At 44.8% G+C, this 21172-nt stretch overlaps 1 protein-coding gene across 3 annotated transcripts in view; it reads right to left on the bottom strand.

The window, feature by feature from the left end:
- The window catches only part of LOC116826550 (C-type lectin domain family 17, member A-like), a 34939-nt gene extending 17346 nt beyond the window's left edge, over positions 1-17593 (bottom strand). The window contains exons 1-9 of one of the 3 annotated variants that reach the window (XM_032783350.2): positions 17404-17583; positions 11949-11999; positions 10867-11004; positions 10247-10297; positions 9346-9471; positions 7647-7709; positions 6526-6615; positions 5929-6098; positions 5133-5242 (exon numbers count right to left, since the gene is read on the bottom strand). In XM_032783350.2, coding sequence (XP_032639241.1) covers positions 5133-5242; positions 5929-6098; positions 6526-6615; positions 7647-7709; positions 9346-9471; positions 10247-10297; positions 10867-11004; positions 11949-11999; positions 17404-17479 — 875 coding nt within the window. In that variant the 5' untranslated portion in view covers positions 17480-17583. Of the gene's footprint in view, positions 1-5132; positions 5243-5928; positions 6099-6525; positions 6616-7646; positions 7710-9345; positions 9472-10246; positions 10298-10866; positions 11005-11948; positions 12000-17403 lie in introns of all 3 variants that reach the window. The other 2 variants (XM_032783358.2, XM_032783365.2) reach the window with 2 other exon arrangements.
- Between the last annotated feature and the right edge of the window lie 3579 nt (positions 17594-21172).

Genomic DNA, 21172 nt, shown 5'->3' with positions numbered 1-21172 from the left:
AAGTCGCATGTGAAATATGCATTCGGCATATCTCATGGAAGCAAGGAGGATAGACTCCAGCGGGTTCGTAATTCACTCAACGGGTGAAAACTGTCAAGGCCTGGGATGGGATGTTACTTGTAGCGAGAGTTCCCTACAAGGATCGGTTTTTGGGGAAAAAACCGATCTTAATTAACTAACCTATATTAAGACTTGCGGACGCATGAGGTGAGCAAGAGGACTGAGAAGTCAGACTTTGTTGAGCCCCAGCACCGGGAATGGTGGTTAACTAAACGTTTGCGGATGACACGAAAGCGTCGGGGGGGTATTGCAACCTAGGAGAAGGACCGGACACTACTATTCAGCGAGATCTGGACCACCTGTACACTGGAGTAATAGTAATAAGGATGCAAATAATAATAAGGAAAAGTGCAAGGTCATGGCACTTAGGGATTAATAAATAAGAATTTTCAGAATATACGTTGGGGAACGCATCTAGTCTGAAACGACCGGAGGAGCTGAGAAAAGCGACCTTGGGGTAAAGTTTGGTTGATAGCGGATGACATGAGCGACCAAATGGTGATTATGGCTGTTAAAAAAGCAAAATGCGCGGTTTTTAGGATGCAGCATCGGGGGCGAGGTATTTTTCCAGCAAGGAGAAGGAGGTGTTAGTAGCGTTTAATAGCGGCCCCGCCTGTGAGACCTCACCTGGAGATATTGGGTGTGCAGGGTTTCTGGGTCGTCGCCAGTTAAGAAGGATGCAATTCAAACTGGAACAGGGTTCAGAGACGGGCTAACCTAGATGATCCGAGGAATGGAAAAATCTGCCTTATCGAAAGGAGAACCTCAAAGAGCTTGGCTTGTTTGCTGGCCCAAAAGAAGGGCTTCCGGGGGATATGCTGCTTCTATATTAAATATATCAGGGGGATAACGTTAGGATGAGGAGAGGATTCATTTAAGTTCTAGTAGCTAATGTAGGCAGAGGACAAATGGGTACAAACTGGATATAGGAAGTTTAGACTTGAAAATTCAGACCGAAGTTTCTACCTATGGTAGGGGAGTGAAGGTTTGGAACAGCGCTTTCCCGCGGGACAGTATGTGGGGGCAAAAGAGACTTAGTCGGGCTTTAAGACTAAGCTGATTAAGTATATATGGAGGGGATGTTATGATGGATAGTTAATTTGTCAACTTGGATTTGGATTTGATCGGGCAAGATAAGGGTCTGCTCGAATAGGGTCTGTGAGGGGAGTTGGATGGGATGGGAACTGAGTTAACTGCACGAGAAATTTTTCCTGGGTGCTGGCTGGTGAAAGTCTTGACACAATGCTCACCGAGGGTTAGCTGATTGCCATTTGGGGTCGGGAAAGGAACTTTTCCTCAGGGCGGAATTGGCAGAGGGCCTGACGGTTTTTCGCCTTCTCTGAAGCGTGGGCAGGGGTCGCTTGCTGGTGATTCCCTGCAGCTTGAAGGTCTTTACAAATCTCAATTTGACATTTCAATAACTCAGCGGGTCATCATGGGTTCGGGGTTGTTATAAATGTGTATGGGTAGGGTTTTGTGGCCTGCCTTGTGCAGGAGGTCAGACTAGATGATCACATTGGTCCCTTCTGACCTATGAGTCTATGAGTCTATGAGTCTATGATTGTTTGACAGCCTAGTTCTTAGAGATTGACTTGTTTTGGCCTTGTTTTGAAATGGGATTAATCTGATTATTGTGAAAGTCGGGTTGCTTATTTACCATATGAAAGTTGGCAACTGCGCCTAGCCTAGTAAAAATATCTCAACGTTTTCAGTAGAAATGAACACTGCTTCCCCCTCATACTGCAAGAAGGCTCCTGGTGGAAGCCAGAACCCCCCAGAAGTTTGATGCTGGCCTGCAGAGTGGTCATTGAAATGTGAGAACAATGTTTCAAACATCAAAGATCTTGCAGATCATGATATAGAGGGACAACAATAGACTTGAAATCTTGAGCATCAGTGAAAGCAGGTTGATAGGTGCGGATAAGAAGCATTTCAAGCCAGAGAAGGAACATCTCATTTACTCAGGTTGTAGTGACAACAAACACACGGGGGAGTAGCTCTCATTTTGACAGATTCTGCTGAAAAATCACTCACTGGCTGGGAACTGATTAACCAAAACATCATATGTGCCAGATTCCAAACCAGATTCCGAAAAATGTCCATCATACAGTGCCAACAAAGGAACATAGTGCTGAGGATAAAGATGAATTCTACAATTGTCTCCAAAGTGTGATCGACTGAATACCTATACATGACTTACTCCTTGTGATGGGCAACTTTAATGGTAAAATAGGATGTGACAACTCAGGAATGGAAAGAGCAATGGGGAAGCATGGGTTGGGAACCATCAGCCAAAATGATGAGATACTCACTGAATTGTGCTTGGTCACTGACCTGGTTCTTGCAAGTACCCTATTCCCTAACAAAGGAATACACACAGAAGCCTGGATTTTATCAGATGGCAAAATGAAAAGTCAGATTGTTCACATCCACACTAGCTCAAGATCCAAGTAATCCATCTAAGATGTAAGGACATATCGAGCAGCAAAGGTTAGTGGTGACCACAATCTTTGCATTGCTAAACTGAAATTAAAATTGAGAACAATCAATGCTAAGCAGAAAGCCGGAAAGGAAAATCAACAGTATAAAACCGAAAGCAAAAGTGTAGTGTGAGAAATTCCAATTTGAATTAAGAAACAGGCTTGAGGCACTGACAGAGGCATAGAGAGGTGAGACACAGACTGGACGTGAAGAAAACTGGGCAGTGCTCAGAAACCATATGATTCAAGCTGCAGCAGTCACAGTTGGATATTAACATAGACAGAGCAAGAATTGGATAAGCCAAGAGATGCGGTATGTCATCAAGGAAAGAACTGAATGCTAAGACCAATAAACTATTGGCAAAAGCCAAAAGAGGAGCATAAGAAAGCAGAAAAAGCAGTGAGACGCAACACAAGGACGGATATGTTGAAGACCTAGCAGCTGAAGTTGAAGTTGCTGTTGTTGCTGCTATGTTAGGAAACCACAGAGCTGTTTACCAAGTGACTAAAAACCTGTGTGAAAATTTCAAAACCAGACATGGGCCAATAAAAAGCAAAGACAGAAAAAGGCTTACAACTGAAGTAGAACCAATAAAACAGATGAGCAGAACATTTCAAAGAAGTTGTCAGTAGACCCAGTCCCATTTTGGCTTCCCATGTTTGATGAAACAAGGGAAGCTGATCAACTTCACATTAACAACAATCCAGTAAAGATGTCAGAAGTACAGGCTGCAGTCAAAAATATGAAAAGTAAGAGTGGTGGCAGATGGCCAAATTGTAGCAGAAATCCTGAAAGTATTTGATACTACCAAAATTGACAGATGTTCAATGATATTTGGGAAAAAGGGGGTTTCCTTTTGACCAGTGGAATCATGGAATCATTGTCGGAGTACCCCAAAAGAGTGTGATCTTCCTGACTGTAACACCTGGAGGGGAGTTACATTACTCTGTTGTAGGGAAAGCCTTCTGCAGTGTGATGCTACACAGAATGAAAGAGGCAGTGGATACAAAGCTTAGAGAAGAACCAGTTGGATTCAGGCCCAAAAGATCCTGTGTAGATCAGATATTCACACTAAGAACCTTTATAGCAAACTCCATTCTTCATCAATTTTATTGACTTTTTTTTTTCTGTTTTCAAAAGGCATTTGTCTGCCTGCACAGACATACATTGTGAAACATTCTTCAATCCTACAAAATCCCAGTTAAAGTCATAAGCAACATCAAAGCCATGTATAAAGATGCAAAGTGCTCTGTAAGGGTGAACAGCCAGACCACAGACTGGTTCAGTGTGGACCACATCAAATAGGGTTGAATTTTATCTTCACCATTGTTTGTCACTTCAATAAACAGGATAATGAAAAAAGAAGTGTATTAGCAACACAAACACTGATATAGCATGGGTAGATGGCAAAATGCCGAGAAGACCTACACTTTGCTGATTATATTATGTTACTGAGCAATACCCCCAGAAAGTTAAAAACAAAGACAGAAAATGTGGCAAAAATAGCACGCCATGTGGGGTTCAGAATTAATTATGCTAAAACAAACAACCTTGAAACCCACATGTCAATCAGTAACATCACAGTAGAATGCAAAAATGTCAAGAAAGTTAGCCAACAGAGGCCTCAAGAAGGAAGTGACATCAAGGATAGTAAAGCCATCCACAGCACTTACTAAACTCAGCAACATATAGAAATCAAAGAGATATAGTACTAAAACAAAACCTGAGAATTTTCAATTGAAATTTAATCTCGGTGCTAACATACTGCTGCAAGACCTGGAGATTTATTAAAATCTTAGACAGAAAATTAGACAACTTTGGAAATTTAGTGCTCACGAAAGATTCTGAGAGTTGATTGAAAAAAACTTCATCACAATGAAGATATCTGAGAAATCAACAACTAACAACTCATTTCCATCAGAATCAGAAGGAATGCTGGACATATGTGGGGCTTGTACTCTGGATGCCAACACAGATTCCCACATGAAGCAGCCAGGTAGAAACTGACTGGTGTGAGGAATCAAGGACACCCAAGAAAAACCTTAAGAACCCTCAGCAAGGAGGGCAGAATAGGCTATCTCAACACCATAAGTATGGAAGAGACTGGTTTCTGCCCTGGGCACCAACACTGGGACGGGAAGGATGTTATGAGAAACTCACTCACAAAAATATGTTGGCCATCAGGGCAGAGAGGCCAAGGATGAAATACGCTATGGAAACTGAACTCCCCTCTCACACCAGAGGAGTCCCTCCAGGGCAGAGGTGAGGCATATTGGCAAGGAAAAGCTAGGGCAGAAGTGGGGCTTTCTCCGCTGCTGCATGGGCTGTACCTTCTCTGCAGATAAACAAAGGACTTCAGTCTCCAGGGTACTTTTTATTGGGACTAAATTCATGTAAAAGAGTCCTCCCATACTAAGATTCCAGCCCCAGTTCTGCACCCCTGCTTCCCAGGGTCAGTGTCTGGTCTGAGCCTATCCTGCTCATTCCCCTTTCATGAGATAATAGACAAAATAGATATATCCATGGCTTCAAAACTCCCGAGTATTGGGTCTAATTTTCTGATTAAGGGATTTGCATGAGAAGGGGCTTACCTGACAGAATATGGGCTATTGTCTACCCACTGCCACTTCCTTTCCTCCACCGCATCGCTCAGTCCCAGCCAGTATGTCCTTTTCAGTTTATTACAGTCTTTCAAAAAAGCCTAGAATGGAAAAGAATTTAATATGAAAAAGGTCAGAATGATGGCTCTGGGGACTGGCAAGGTGAAACGGAGGGGTCAGTCTGTACAATTCTAATGCACCCATCGGCATGGTATCTCAACAGCCTTTCACTTGTAAGTCAGCCAGCTGTCTAGCGATCAAAAGTCACGGCCTTCTGAATGTTTTTTCATTGCCATAGGGGAGATTAGTTTGGGAGTTCCCAGTCGGGCAGGGTGTACGTCTCTGAGAAACGCCCTCCCACCATAGCCTCCTCCCCAGTGCTCTAAAAGAAGCATAGGTGGGCTTTCAGGGCTACATCCTCAGCTGGTGTAGTTCTACTGAAGTCAAAAGGGCCAGATCCTCAGCTGATTTAAATTGGCAGAGCTCCATCGCCTTCAGTAGAGCTATGATGATTTACAAATCTCAGGATCTGGTCAAATCTCAAATCACATTTGTGACAAAAGTCACAAACTCCCACCCCAAGCTTGATTCTCTTTTCTCATCAGTGTAACTTAATTGCAGCCACTATCAGCCAGAGAGGAAGATGAGGCAGTGCAAACTTGTGAAATACCTCTGAATTTACTGGAGTTACTCTGAATTGAAATGGATGGAGCTGAAAGCAGGATCTTTATGCCTCACTCTGTCCATTCTGAATGGCATACTAAAGCAAACAGAGGGGATAGCTTACCTGTTCGTTGTCATTGTTAACAATAACCAGGTAAGAGTTTTGATCAGTACAGAACTGCTTTGCACCCATCCAGTCTTTAGTTGTATTTGAAAAGTAATAGCATGCTTTCTCAAACTTCTTCCAGCCGGCTGCACATTTTATAGGCTCTGGGAGAACATTGCAGATGGATGCTGTAAGGCAGAATTCAGGACAGTCCTGCTTTACCACTGGAAACTCTGGCTTATGCAGAAAGCAGCTTTTTGGTTATTTAGTGAGGTGGCTCACTGGCAGTGTGTCACATGTTTTCCAGCAATTTCACCCTCTTCCAATTTGATTCCATGAGCTATTTTGACCTGTAAATCCTTTTTTATTTGGATTCTGCCTGGCTTAGAATCCTTCTTTCTCCAAATCTTGCTCTTATTCACACTGCCATAAACTCAAAGTGACTCAATAGTCTTCTGAGTTACTCTGGATTTATACAAGAGCAGAAACTGACTTTCATTCACCAGCCCCTTTTGATGCTTCTTGGGGTAAAATTGATTACAATCAACATAGTTTCCACTGGTACCACGAACAGACCATGAGAAAATACCAGTGATGAAAATATACCTGACGTACCTGTGAAATCTGACAATTCTTTATAGCTCTTTTTCATGTCGCCCAGGATTCTCTTTCGCTCTATTCGTGCATCAGCCAGGTCCTGCACCACTGAAAAGCGCAAAGCATCAGTTGAAGCAAGAGGCAGTAGGCAGCATAGTCTAGCAGATGAGGCTCTGAGCTAGGATCTCAGTTCTATTCCCACCTCTGTCTGTTAGTCTCGGTAAGTCTCTTTTCGCTCTGTCATTAGATTGTGCAGGCAAGGGCTCCTTTTCTTCATGTGCCTGTACAGTGCCTAGCAAATGGACCCCTGACTTTGGTGTAATGCAAGTAATAACTGAAATTCAGTTTTAGCTCCATGAGTGGCAGACTTCCTCGTGACAGGCCAGATCCTTAATTCCTTCATTGTGATTGTGTGCTGCTACCATTTATTTGTTGTTTTCATCTGATGTTTCTTGACTTTGAGTGTAAGCTGTTTGGGGCAGGGACCGTGATCTTTTTATATGTTTGCACAGCACCTGGCACAGCAGGGATGGGGCCATGAGGTGGCACCACAATACAGATAAGCGATAACAATAAGCCTCAATTGTTGTCAATTGTCATTTATTGATTTACATCAGATGAGGATCTTCTAAGTGCCCAGTCTCTTTGTGTGACCTTGACCAAATCCATTGCCTCTTGCAGCTTCACTTTCTCCATCTGATTCTCCTCTCATACTATCCAGTGTAAATCAGGAGTAACTCCATTAAGCTCAGTGGGTCTGATCCTGATCTCACTTAAACCAGTGGGCACCTGCACTACTTCCATTGGCGTCGGTGGTGCTACACTAATATAAATTGATGTGAGAGCTGAATCAGGTCCAAAGGTGTAATTCTGGTGTAAATCAGAAGTAACTCTATTGAAGTCAATAATTCTTTTCTTGATATAAATGAAAGGAGAATCAGATTTAGTGGGTGGTTTGTTTAGCTTTTTTCATTATTTACAAAAAGCTTTGAGATGCTTCAGTGGGTGGTGCTAGAGATGGGCCAAGGATTCCTGAAAGAATTAGCCAAATTGACCCACCCACCCCTAATTCAAACCCAACACTTTCCACTTTTAACCAGAAGTACCTACGACGCTTTAGCTAGAGTCCCAGAACCTACCGTTCATTAGCCTCTCCGAGTGGTTATAGTTTAAAACTTTTAACTCCTCTGATATCTCCAAGTCTAAAAAGGAAACAAAAGAATATGGCTTTTTCCATTCATGCTAACATAAATAGGCCAGCTCCTCAGCTAGCTAGAAATGACCACACTGGAACATATCAGGAATCTCATCTAGCCTAGTATCCTGTCTCCAACAACCGCCTCCACCCGCTGCTTTGGGGAAGGTGCACTGGTGATAACCTGACTCCAAGGGAAGTTTCCTCCTACCACCCAATAATGAGATCGGCTTACGCCTTTAAGTCAGTGGGGCTATGTTGATTTACACAGCTGAGTACCTGACCCCGTGGAGTTACTCCAGATTTACACCACTGTAACGAAGAGCAGTATCTGATCCCTAAGTGTGGGATTGCTGGTATGGGACTCAACTGCATTGACAGGAGTCCCTCCCACTCTTTGTCTTCCTTAGCATATGTCTACACAGAAAAAGAAAATAGACCTGTGGTAGCCAGTCTCAGAGCCCAGGTCAACTGGCTAGGCTCACGGGTCTCACGCTGCATGCCTAAAACTAGCAATGTAGACATTCAGGCTCAGCCTGGACCCTGGCCGCTGAAACAAGGGAGGGTCCTGGAGCCCAGCTCCAGCCCGAGCCCGAACATCTGCACTGCCATTTTTAGCCCCACAAGCCCAAGTCAACTGATCCTGGTCTGAGACCACTGTCATATGTTCTGTTTTTTTTTTACTTTGTACCTGTACCCTCATCCATTTAGATTGAAAGGGCAAGGACTGCCTTCCTCTATATTCCTGTACAATGCCTTGCACAATGGGGCCCTGATCTTGGTCTGGTTCTCTAGGAGTAATTATTATTACTATACAAATAATAATAATAAATCATTATAAGAACATTTGCGGGGGGAGGAGGGGGGGGAAGGAGGATATGGCACTAACTTTTCTCTTGGAGAGGACCTGATAGGTGAATCACTGAAGCAGGGATTTGTCTGGAGTTCCTCGAGGCACTCCCCCACCCCCATCCTCCATGTTCAATAATAGCACAAGCCCATTTAACATTCAGTGGTAAAACAGTGTTGCTAGCATGGGTAGAACTTGAGCCCCTGTTGCCTGAACCTTGTGCAGCCATTTGCACCAGTGCCAGGTGGGTGTAAAGTAATACCAGTCAGGAGAGGGCTCAGGACAGCATAAAATGAGGTTTACGGCATTGTGACTTTGTTGGAGTTACTCTGGATTTACGCTAGTGTAACAGATCCGAGACACTGAGTATAGTGCTGTTGCACCAGTGTTACTGAGATTAGTGTGTATACTGGGGGTTCTTTGGCACGAGTGGCACTGAAATCAGTGTGTGTGTGTATGCATGCTTTGGCACTAGCATAGTAGATCAGTGTGTGTTGGGGATGCTTTGGCGCCACTGTGAAATAGTGTGTGTTGATGGTGTTTTGGCACCAGTGTAACTGAAATCTGTGTGTGTGTGTGTGTGTGAGAGAGAGAGAGAGAGAGTGGGCGAGAGAAATGGATTTTTTTCTGTTAATTGCTTATCTGAGATGTTCTCTCCCCACTTCTGCCCCTGTGGCATGCCTGTCCTAGCACAAATATATTAATTCAGAGAAGCGAATAACATCAGTAAGCTCCTCCCTCACCCCCCCACCCCTCCCTGTAGGTGTCCATACTAACTTGTGCTGAGACTTACATTTCACCACTGCCAGTGAGAGGAGAACTGCCCACATCGCAAAACAAATCCCCATCAGGACATACAGTATCACAATGGACTTTGGTCTGTAGCCTATTCCTTGATTGGAGTCAGGAATGGGGTTAGCTGTGGAGAGCAGCACCAGTTAGTACCTCCCTGTACTTTCAGCATTTCCTAGCAGGAAGGATCCTGGAATCGTTTACCCCAAGACAGGGTTTCACCCAGGCTCTTAATGTTAAAGGAAGACTTTGTGGTTATTTAAACTTTTCAGAATCATGTTGGCTTGCCTGAAAACAATGATGATAGCTCACTCTTTTAAATGAGTAATGGGAAGCAGTGTGGCCTGGTGGTCACATTTGGGTGTGGCCCAGAATTCAGGACTCCTGAATTCTTTCCCCATTTCTGCGAGAAGAGTGGTGCCTGGTGGTTAGGGCTGGACATCTGGACTTCTAGGTTCTCTCCCCAGCTCTGAGAGGTGAGTGAAGTCTCATGGTTAGATCAGAAGACAGAGGTTGGGGAAGGGAATACAGGACCTTTCACCTCTAAGGCATTGGCTCCAATCTGTCCCCAGGCATGGGGTTGGCTGTGGGGTGTCAGGGGAAAAGGATACAAGGACTTTAATCTCTAGGGCATCAGTCCCAGTCCAAATCAAAAGAGAGAAGTGGTAGAGACTCCATGAAGTCCACTAGGGACTCTGCTAATACTATTAACTTTACATGGAAGGTGGTCAGATATGGGCGGCAGGATAAAATCTTAAGACAGATTGACTGATTTCAGGTCTATAGCAATCAAAAGTCATTCCCATCTGATGGCTGCTCCGTAGCCCATATTAATCCAACTACCCAGAGCAACACAGGCAGTAGAGTCCAAGGGACAGGAGACTGCAGAAACTCCAACTAACCTGTCCTTGGGAGACTTGAAGATGCTGGCTTCCCGGCTAGAACGTAAACCCCTGCAAACAGGAAGGAAAGTACAGACATTGGAGGAAGTATCAATTCACCCACAATCAAATATGCAGGCTTCTCCAGGCCGTGCTGCTCAGGGCCACTCAGAGGATTCAGGGGGCCTGGGGTCTTCGGCGGTGGGGGAGTCCGCCGCCAAATTGCCATCGAAGACCCAGCACTTCAGCGGCGGGTCCTGGGGCAGAAGGACCCCCCACCGTGGGTCTTTGGGGCACTTCGGTGGCAGGTCCCGGAGCGGAAGAACCCCCTGCCACCGAAGACCCGGAGCAGAAGAAGCTCCTGGGGTCTGGGCCCAGCGAGAGTCTTCTGGGGCCCCTGGAGTGAGTGAAGGACCCTGCTCCAGGGGCCCCAAAAAACTCTCATGGGGCCCCCTGTGAAGCCCGGGGCCTGTGGCAAATTGCCCCACTTGCCCCCCTCTGGGCGGCCCTGGTGCTGCTGCTGGGAGTGTAACTCCACATGCAGTCGTGGGCCCCAACTCCTCTCTGGTGAATCCCTACTGACTTCACCAGGGATAAGTTCAGGCCAGGGAGCGAACAGGAGAAGAAGATGTAGGTCCTACCTGTGCCTTCCTTGCTTCTCTGGCTTGCTATTTCTGTATTGTCTTTATAAGCTGGTAGCCTTTTTTGCATCTGATCTCCCATCTCGAACAGGGACACATCGTCATAATCCTCCTCGTTGGAAAAACTATCAGGTGAGTCTAAACAGATAAGAAGAATTAATCCCAGTGCAGTAATCTGGGCCAAATCCTAAAACAGTATAAATGGGCATAGCTTCAAGTTACATCAACTGAGGATCTGGTCCAATGAGCTAATATGCTTAGATTAGAACAAATCATTTGCATCTGAGAACATTCATAGGGGATTCCACATCCTGGCATGGAGCTCTTAGTAGCTTTGGAATTACAGAACATCTGCAGTGAGATTTCACCAACTGCCCTCTTCACTACTAGAAGGATGATGATTATATTATTCATTTCTTTTGGAACCTCATTCTCTTCTTCCTTATAATGGAGAAAATCTGTAGAAACTGCTGAAGTTAGGAGATGTTGACTGGTCCAGTAGGTTTGGTTTACGGAGCAAAGCCAAAAGCCACTGTGGCCTCGTGGATAGGACACTAGTCCAAGACTCAGGAGCCTGGGTGCTCTTTGTTGCGCTGCTACTGACCCACCATCTGACCTTGAGCAAATCACTTCCTGCTGCTGTCCCGTCACATTTGCCTGTCTTGTAAATTTAGACTGTCAACTCTTCAGGGCACAAACTATCTCTGATGATGTGACTGTGTAACACCCAGCACAGTGGAGCCCTGATTGCAGGTGGGGCTTTGAGGTGCTATCGTAATACAAACAATAAAACTGGTGTGTGGGACAGGAGAATCAGTCCCTTTATACACATATCTCAAAGCACCTGTCTGAAGGTGGGTTTGAAGTTTACACCCATTTCACAGATGAGGAAACCAAGGCACAAAGACAGAAGAGGTCCAAGGTCGCATGTAAATCACCAGCAGAGCTGGGAGAAGAGTCATCTCTACACTGGCATCTCATCGAGGATTGCTTTGCACCATGCTATTGCCCAGGACTCTGCTCTGGCCCAGATGCAGAAAGCCTGATCCAAGGAACATGAGGAGGAAACAATATGGACTCACCAGATCTGAAGTGACTTCCATGTGCTGGTCCCCCTGCTAATAAGTAGATCCCTGCAAACAAGGTATTTGTTTGGAGAAAGTGAGAATTATCTACAGGATACGACTGCAGATCTGATGCTGACACCACAATCTGAGAGGCAGCCCACAAACTGGTGAAACCAAATCATCTTCACTGCAGCTGCTCTTCGGCAACATCAAACTAAAGCAGCATTGGTAAGAGAGCTTTGAACCTGTAAGTGTGAACCTTTGCTACTAGAAATTGATCCATGGAGATACAGTTATCCAGTCAGGGAAAGGAAGTGGTGCCATGTGTCCTTGGATTTCAAAATATGGCAAATGGTCTTACAAACTGAGGAATTGCTCAGCAAACCATTTTTGATAACACCTAATTAGGACAGAAATTGAGACCGTTCACCAACAGGGGGGAAAAAAAAGAGGTGAAACTCATCAAAGAAAAAGTCTGTTACAATTTATGGGCCAGATTCTCAGCAGGTGTAAATCAGCATTTACTTCAGTGGAACTACAGCTGATTTTCTTCAGCTGGAGTCTGGCTCATTGACTCCAAGAGAGCAACACCAAGAGCTGGTCTACACTAGAAGAGTTACATCAGTACAGGATCTCTATCAAGCATTCTTAAGACTACACTACCCACCTGGTGAAATGAAGAAACAGACTGACAGAGCCAGAAGGGTACCCAGAAGCAGGGCCAGCGCTTGCATTTAGGTGGCTTAGGCAATCGCCTAGGGCGCCAGCATTATTAGGGGGCGGCATTTTGCCGGAGGGGGCTGCAGGCGGCTCCGGTGGACCTGCCGCAGTCATGTCTGTGGAGGGTCTGTTGGTCTGCGGCTCTGGTGGAGCTGCCACAGGCATGCCTACAGACGGTCAGCTGGTCCTGCGCGGCTCCGGTGGACCTCCTGCAGGCAAGGCTGTGGCAGCTCCACCGGAGCCGCGGACCAACGGACCTTCTGCAGAAATGGCTGCGGCAGCTCCACCGGAGCCGCGGGAGCGTTTCGCGGGGCGGCGAAATGGCCGTGCGCCTAGGGCGTGAGAAACCCTGGCGCTGGTCCTGCCCAGAAGTCACCTACTATAGGACAGGCCCAACAAAGAAAGTAACAGAATGCCACTAGCCGTCACCTACCACCCCACACTAAAACCTCTCCAGCACATCTTCAAGGATCTACAACCTATCCTGAAGGACGATCCCACACTCTCACAGACCTTGGGAGACAGGCCGGTCCTTGTTTACAGACAGCCCCCACAACCTGAAGCAAATACTCACCAGCAACTACATACCACACAACAAAAACACTAACCCAGGAACCAAACCCTGCAACAAACCTTGGTGCCACCTCTGTCCACATATCTATTCAAGGGACACCATCATAGGACCTAACCACATCAGCCACACCATCAGGGACTTATTCACCTGCATATCTACCAATGTGATATATGCCATCATGTGCCAGCAATGCCCCTCTGCCATGTACATTGGCAAACCGGACAGTCTCTATGAAAAAGAATAAATGGACACAAATCTGACATCAGGAATTATAACATTCAAAAACCAGTAGGAGAACACTTCAGTTTCCCTGGTTACTCAATAACAGACTTAAAGTGGTAATTCTTCAACAAAAAAATTTCAAAAACAGACTCCAGTGAGAAACTGCAGAACTGGAATTAATTTGCAAATTGGACACCATCAAATTAGGCCTGCATAAAGACTGGGAGTGGATGGGTCATTACAGAAACTAATTTCCCCATACTAATTTTCCCCTACTGTTACTCACACCTTCTTGTCAACAGCTTGAAATGGGCCACCTTCATTATACTTCAAAAGTGATTTTCCCTCCGTTGGTATTCTACTGTTAATTGATTTGTCTCAATACCACTGACCCCCTACTTGGTAAGGCAACTCCCATCTTTTCATGTACTATATGTATATGTACCTGCTACTGTATTTTCCACTCCATGCATCTGATGAAGTGGGTTTTAGCCTATGAAAGCTTATGCCTAAATAAATGAGTTAGTCTCTAAGGTGCCACAAGGACTCCTCGTTGTTTTTGCTGATACAGACTAACACGGCTCCCGCTCTGAAACCTGTCACCAGTATAACTGTCAGTTGAGGGCGTGATTTTTTTTTTTAACCCAAATTTTGCGATAAGCTTCAGTGTAGATGCATTTATACTGGTTGGAAGGTGCCTTATACCAATATAACTCATTCCTCTTCCTGTATCAGAAGAAGCTATGCCAGGATAAAGACTTTTATGCTGGTATAATTGCATTCATGCAACCGGGGTTTTCCACTTTAGCAATACCAGTATATAGTTAAAGCAACAAACATTTCTAGGGCAGACAAGTCTAGAATAACACTAGCTGGGGATCTGGCCCTATTTATCCAATGGTGGCAAAGCACGGAATTAAGCTAGTGCTATCTCCTGTGGAGGTGGGTGGACTGAAGGCTGTGTAGCAGGAAGGTTTCCATGATAACTGCCCTCTGAAAATACTAGGGCTGTCAATTAATCGCAGTTAACTCATGTGATTAACTCAAAAAATTAATCATGATTAATTGCACTATTAAACAATAAAATATCAATTGAAATGTCATAAATATTTTGGATGTTTTCCTACATTTTCAAATACATTAATTTCTGTTACAACACAGAATAGAAAGTGTACAGTGCTCACTTTATATTATTATTTTATTACAAATATTTACACTGTAAAATGGTAAACAAAAGAAATACTATTTTTCAATGCACCTCACACAAGTGCTGTAATGCAATCTCTTTATTGTGAAAGTATAAATTCATATGTACTTTTTGTTACATAACTGCACTAAAAACAGAACAATATAAAACTTTAGTGCCTACAAGTCCACTCAGTCATATTTTCTTGTTCAGACAATTGTTAAGACAAACAAATTTATTTACATTAATGGGATATACTTCTACCTGCTTCTTATTTACAATGTAACCTGAAAGTGAGAACACAAGTTCGCATGGCACTTTTGTAGCCAGCATTGCATTACATGCCAGATATGCTAAACATTCGTATGTCCCTTGATGCTTCAGGCCACCATTCCAGAGGACATGCTTCCATGCTGATGATGCTCATTAAAAAAATAATGCTTTAATTAGATTTGTGACTGAACTCGTTGGAGGAGAATTGTATGTCTCCTGTTCTGTTTTACCCGCATTCTGCCATATATTCATATTATAGCAGTCTCAGACGATGACCCAGCACATGTTCTTTTTCACACTTTCACAGCAGATTTGACAAAACACAGAGAAGGTACCAATGTGAGATTTCTAAAAATACTATAGCACTCGACCCAGGATTTAAGAATCCAAAGTGCTGTCCAAAATCTGAGAGAGACAAGGTGTGGAGCATGCTTTCAGAAGTCTTAAAAGAGCAACACTGAGATGTGGAAACTACAGAACCTGAACCACCAAAAAAGAAAATCAACCTTCTACTAGTGGCATCCGACTCAGATGATGAAAATGAACATGCATTGGTCCACTCTGCTTTGGATCATTACCAAGCAGAACCCTTCATCAGCATGGACATATGTCCTATGGAATGGTCATTGAAGATGAAGGGACATATGAATCTTTAGTACATCTGGCATGTAAGTATCTTGCAATGCCTGCTACAACAGTGCTATGTGAATGCCTGTTCTCACTTTCATGTGACATTGTAAACAAAAGCGGGCAGCATTATCTCCTGCAAATTGAAACCAAACTTGTTTGTCTGAGTGATTGACTGGCGTAGGACTGAGTGGACTTCTAGGCTCTAAAGTTTTACATTGTTTTATTTTTGAATGCAGTTATTTTTTTGTATATAATTCCTCATTTGTAAATTCAACTTTCATGATAAAGAGACTGCACTACAGTACTTGTATGAGGTGAATTGAGAAATACTATTTCTTTTGTTTTTTACAGTGCAAATATTTGTAATAAAAATAAAGTGAGCACTCTACACTTTGTATTCTTTGTAACTGAAATCATATATTTAAAAATAGAAAACATCCACAAATATTTAAATAAGTGGTATTCTATTATTGTTTAACGGCGCAATCAATCACATGATTAATCGTGATTAATTTTTTTAATCACTTAACAGCCCTAGAAAATACCTGATGCTTGGTGTATTCCAAAAGGGAAACAAATTTGCTCTTCAGAAGCATTTTGTCTTGGGCATGGAGGTCGTACGCCCTGATGTGGTTGGGAGCCTCCTAAATCTCATCCCGGTTACGAATCCAGCCTGGTCAGGGGTTACAGTTATGCTCTTCCCAGAAATTGTTAAAACACAGTTCAATCTTACAGTACAGCCACCATCTGTATGGGTTTGAATGGCCTCTCAGATCTGTCCTAGAGTCTTGGACATGACATATCTGATTCGGGTGACATTTTAATATTATTCCTACCTTCGGTCTTGTCTACAATAGAGTTTATGACCCGAGTTAATAACTTCTTCCAGTGAACTGGCAAGTAAACTTTGTAAAGGTTGATGTTCTGCAATCTTCCCAAACGCTTGTAAACCTCAAATTAAAATATCCTCTGATGTAGACATGCCCTTAGTGACAAAGATCCAGATCCCCAGTTGGTATAAATCAGGGTCCTTTAGCTGAAGTCAATGGAGTGATGACAATTTACGTCAGCTTGGGATCTGGCCACATCCAGCCACACTAAAATCCACCCAGGTGCAAGCGATTGCAATTCTATTAGCTCCAGAGGAACTAGACCTGCTAACACCATCAGCCCATTGCCTGCATTTGAGTGGGAGCAGAATTCAGCCCACAGTCGGTTATGGTTTCTCAATTATGTTCCCAAGTCATTTTCTTCCACAGAGATTTAAACTGATACAAGTGAGAACCACAGTGTGGTTCCCCAGCTACCACTAGATTTGAGTGGGAGATGTATTGGGTTTATGGTTGACTGACCTTATCCCATCTTACCCCACTCACTTCTGAACAAATATATACCACAAAGAGCACAAATATTTGTACTCTTTTATGACACACACACACACACATCCCCAAAATGACCACATACTTAAACACACAATCTCCCCTTCCCATACAAATGGCACACATCTCTGCACATACACACACAACGCAAACGGCCCTGCACACAGAAAGATGGATGTACTACACACCCATGTACACACGCAGACACAAAACTCGCTCACACAACAGCACATGTGTATGCACATAGCCCTGTACACAAAGCACAGTACATACAACTGCATATGCACCCTCCACATAACCCACATTAAATGGGGCTTACACATTTACGTACACACACAAAGCACACACATCTGTAGGTACATGCCCCTTGCACACAGCTCACAATGCACATGGCTGCACACTTCCCACAACCACAACGCAACACACATCTGCCCCTTCTAAGCCTGGCTAAAGATGACGCACTGTTTCCACCCACTTTGTCTTTACCTGTTTGTCTCACCGGTCTCTTCCCTGGCAACGGTGGAGGGCGCAGCCAGTTATCATAGAGCTCCTGCTGAGCCATTCTTTATTGCTGGGGACTGGGGGCTTAGGTGAGCTGCTGCTGAATCAACAGACCCCGCCCCAACCCCAGACCCCGTTCTGCTTGAGGCACTTCCTTGCTCTCAGTATCTCACTCAGGGCAGTTGTATTACTCCCTTAGTTTCAGTTCCTCTCTCTGCTGCGACTCGGATGAAGAAGGTTATGCAAATAGCCTGAAATGCAGCAGAACTCAGTTGTGCACAGAAGCCAGGAAAGAGGGGAGCCCATGTTGTGTGCCATGGAGTATAGCTATGCTACAACCCTGCTGCGGGGTGCATGGCCGCGGGATGGCTGGTGGAGTGGTGGTGAGGTGGTCACCTGGTCTGTGAACTGCATGGGTCTACTGCCCACATTTGGAAGAGCAGTTGTTCTCAATCAGGGGTATGTGAACCCCCAGGGGGACGCACAGGTCTTCCAAGGGGTACATCAGCTCATCTGGGTATTTGCCTAGTTTTACAACAGGATGCATTAAAAGCACTAGCAAAGTCAGTGCAATCTAAAATTTCATACAGACAATGACTTGTTTATCCTGCTCTATTACTATACACTGAAATGTAAGCACAGTATTTATATTCCAATTGATTTATTTTATAACTACATGGTAAAAATGAGAAAGTCAGCAATTTGTCAGTAATGGTGTGTGGGGACGCTTGTATTTTTATGCCTGATTTTGTAAGCAAGTGCTTTTTAAGTGAGGTGAAACTTGGGGTAGGAAAGACAAATCAGACTCCTGAAAGTGGTACACTAGTCTGGAAAGGTTCAGAGCCACATTGTAGAGCATAGGAGTCGCCATACTGGATTGGACCCATGGTTCATTTAGCCCAATATCCTGTCTCTACTAGCAGCCAGCCCCACTGCAGCTTCTCCTAGAGTCCATAGGAAGACCTATGTCCTAGCTGCGCCAGTGTCCCCATCCCCTGGCTCTGGGTGGTTCGTGGAGGAAACACACAGTCCTTCTCTGGCTTTGCATAGATGGCTAGACTTTTATCCTACAACTCAATCGCTACCTCAGTCTCAAAGCAGGGATCAGTGCCAGTGCAGGCCCCTGCCACAGATAAGTGTGCCTATGCTATGAGCTGGGCTGTTGGCAAGTGGGCATCAATACACATCACTCCCTCGGCTGAGGCACCATGTACATCCTCCTTATGCCCTAAGCCTTGGGCTAGCCTTCTGCAGAGAGATCAGTTTCACCACTAGTGCATTGTGGGATACCGATCCCATAATGCCCGTCAGATTGCTGGAGCAGTGTGTAGCCTGGTAGCAGATGTAGGACTAGAGGTATAGACTGGAAACACTTTTATTTTTAAGCATCTGTTTATTTGTTTTATAAATAAGATGGTCATTGATGCAGCAAACCACAGTGCTGTGAAGAAGGGGCTAGAAGAGGATATATCTGCACCTGCTAATAATGTACCACATTTGTTAAGTCCCAGTGATCCTTATCACCTATAACTGGCCCTGTCCTGCCCACACAGAAAGGCATCATGGGTTAGGGTAAGAAGGAGGCTTCCCATACTAGCTGTGAGCTCGGATGTGAGGGTCCTATTATGATCGTTACAGTATATGTGCTTGTGTTTCTCACCAGGCCTATCCACCCCTTGCAGCCATGGTTGTTCCAGTGCATTCTGGGACTCACCTGTCCAGTAGTTCCTGGGTGTAGGGGCTTGTGGGAATTTCTTAACACAAAGCACTGAATTGTGGGATGGAGGTCACTAGTGGAGGTGGAGCCAGGGCAACTGCAATTCTTCTGGGAAGAAACCAGTACCAGTCCAGACAAACCTGAGCTAATTACCGTGTCCCAGGCTTTACAGGCAGCTCAGTAACCCAAACCTTGGAAGCACCTTGGGATGCCTTGCAGGAGTCATGAGCCCAGGGCATCCAAACAAGGGTTGCTTGCAATGGCTTTTCATCTGCTATAGATAGAGCTCCTAAAGTAATCCTTTAACCCTTGACTTGCTGAATCATATTACATGTTCCTGCTAGATGGAGCAAAGATGTTTTCCCATCTTCACCATCCTTCCTCCCAGGGGCTCATAACCTAAACTCCACAACATACATACACTGAAGTGTTTAGCCAAAGGACTAGGCTCGGCACTCTTAAATCTGGTGTAAATCTGGTGTCACTCCACTGAGTTCCAAGGTGTGATTCTGGATTTACACCAGTGTAACTAAGATCAGAATCTACTCTGGAGATCTTTACTTAGGACTATCAGAACTCCAAAGTTCTGCTGCTCCTAGCCTTAACAAGGTATGCAGGGGGTTTCATTCTGATCTTGTATCTATGGGTGTAAATCATGAATAAGTCCATTAAATTAAATAGGCCAGAACCTTAGCTGGTGTCAACATACAAACATATACAGATGCACATACACATGCGTGTGCACATACATTCTCACACTGATTCACACGGTGTCACACACTTTCACTTGCATGCCCCTGGTAAATGTGGTAAATCCAGTCACGTACCGTCCACTAAAAGAGAAACCCGCACAGGCTGCCATGCTCCAGTAGAGGTGATCTGTGAATTTGCATATGCCTGCAAAATGTTTGTAGCAATCTCTCTATTATTTAAAAAGAAAACAGCCAGAACAGAAACTCCCCAGATATCAAAGAGAGAGAGAGAGAAGATCACTTTTGTGGGCCACATCTTCAGCTGGTGTAAATCGGCATTGTGCTATTTGAAGTCAATGGAACTATGTAAATACGCACCAGCGGGAGATATGGCTGAGTGACTCCAAGGAGCAATGCTCATTTACATCAGCTGGAGATGTGGCCCCTTAGCACCAATCATATTACACCAGCTATGGATTTTGCCCCATGGACTCTAAAGCAGTGACGCTGAATCTGATTTACAGCAGATTGGGCTGCATCCCGGCACCAGTTAGAAAATCACCTCTCCAACAAGCAGTTGTTTAATTAATATGTTTATCCTGCTGTCACGGAGTTTGGGGGAAACAAAGCCTTATTTAGATGGCAGGAACACAGTCCAAGAAAGGTCTTTCGGGTACAGACAACAGGATCCCCCTCAGTCAGGTCCATCTTGGGGGCAAGGGAAGGTCAGGAGGTCTGTCTGGCCTCCCCTCCATTTTCCCAGCCAGCTCCAAACTGAAACTCTCCAGCCCCTCCTCTCCCTTTGTCTCTTTGCCGGGTCAGGAGGTCACGTGATCTCCAACCTCCCTCCTGGGTTCTCATTTTACATGCTCAGGTATTCTCCCTCAAGGAAAGTCTCAGACAATCCCAGTAAAACTCCCCTGCAACCTTCCCAGGTCAATACTCCCCATTCCCTGGCTGGGATGGACAGGGGGATTGCATTCACCAGGTGGTTACTTACCGGGTCTTCAGCGGTACTTCGGTGGCGGGTCCTTCACTCGATCCAGGTCTTCAGCGGCTCTGAAGAGCCCGCCTCCGACATGCCGCCGAAGACCTGGAGTGAGTTAAGGACGCGCCGCTGAAGAACTGGTAGGGAACCGGTTCTTAAGACTTCGGCAGCTCATCACTGGGCAGGAGCCACATTTAATGCTAGAGCCCTGAGGGGAACAACCCCTCCCTGGGCCCCAGTATGGGAGGGAAATGGATTAGACGGTCCAATGCCAGTCAGCTTCTCCACCTCTGCTTTCCATGATCCTGTCCCATAGCTCCACTCGCTGCAATAGCCGCCCAATATGTAGAGCAGTGA

This window comes from Chelonoidis abingdonii, chromosome 26 (genome assembly GCF_003597395.2).
Source record: "Chelonoidis abingdonii isolate Lonesome George chromosome 26, CheloAbing_2.0, whole genome shotgun sequence".
In the NCBI taxonomy this organism is placed as follows: Eukaryota; Metazoa; Chordata; order Testudines; family Testudinidae; genus Chelonoidis; species Chelonoidis abingdonii.
This window is presented reverse-complemented; position numbering and strand designations above follow the sequence as displayed.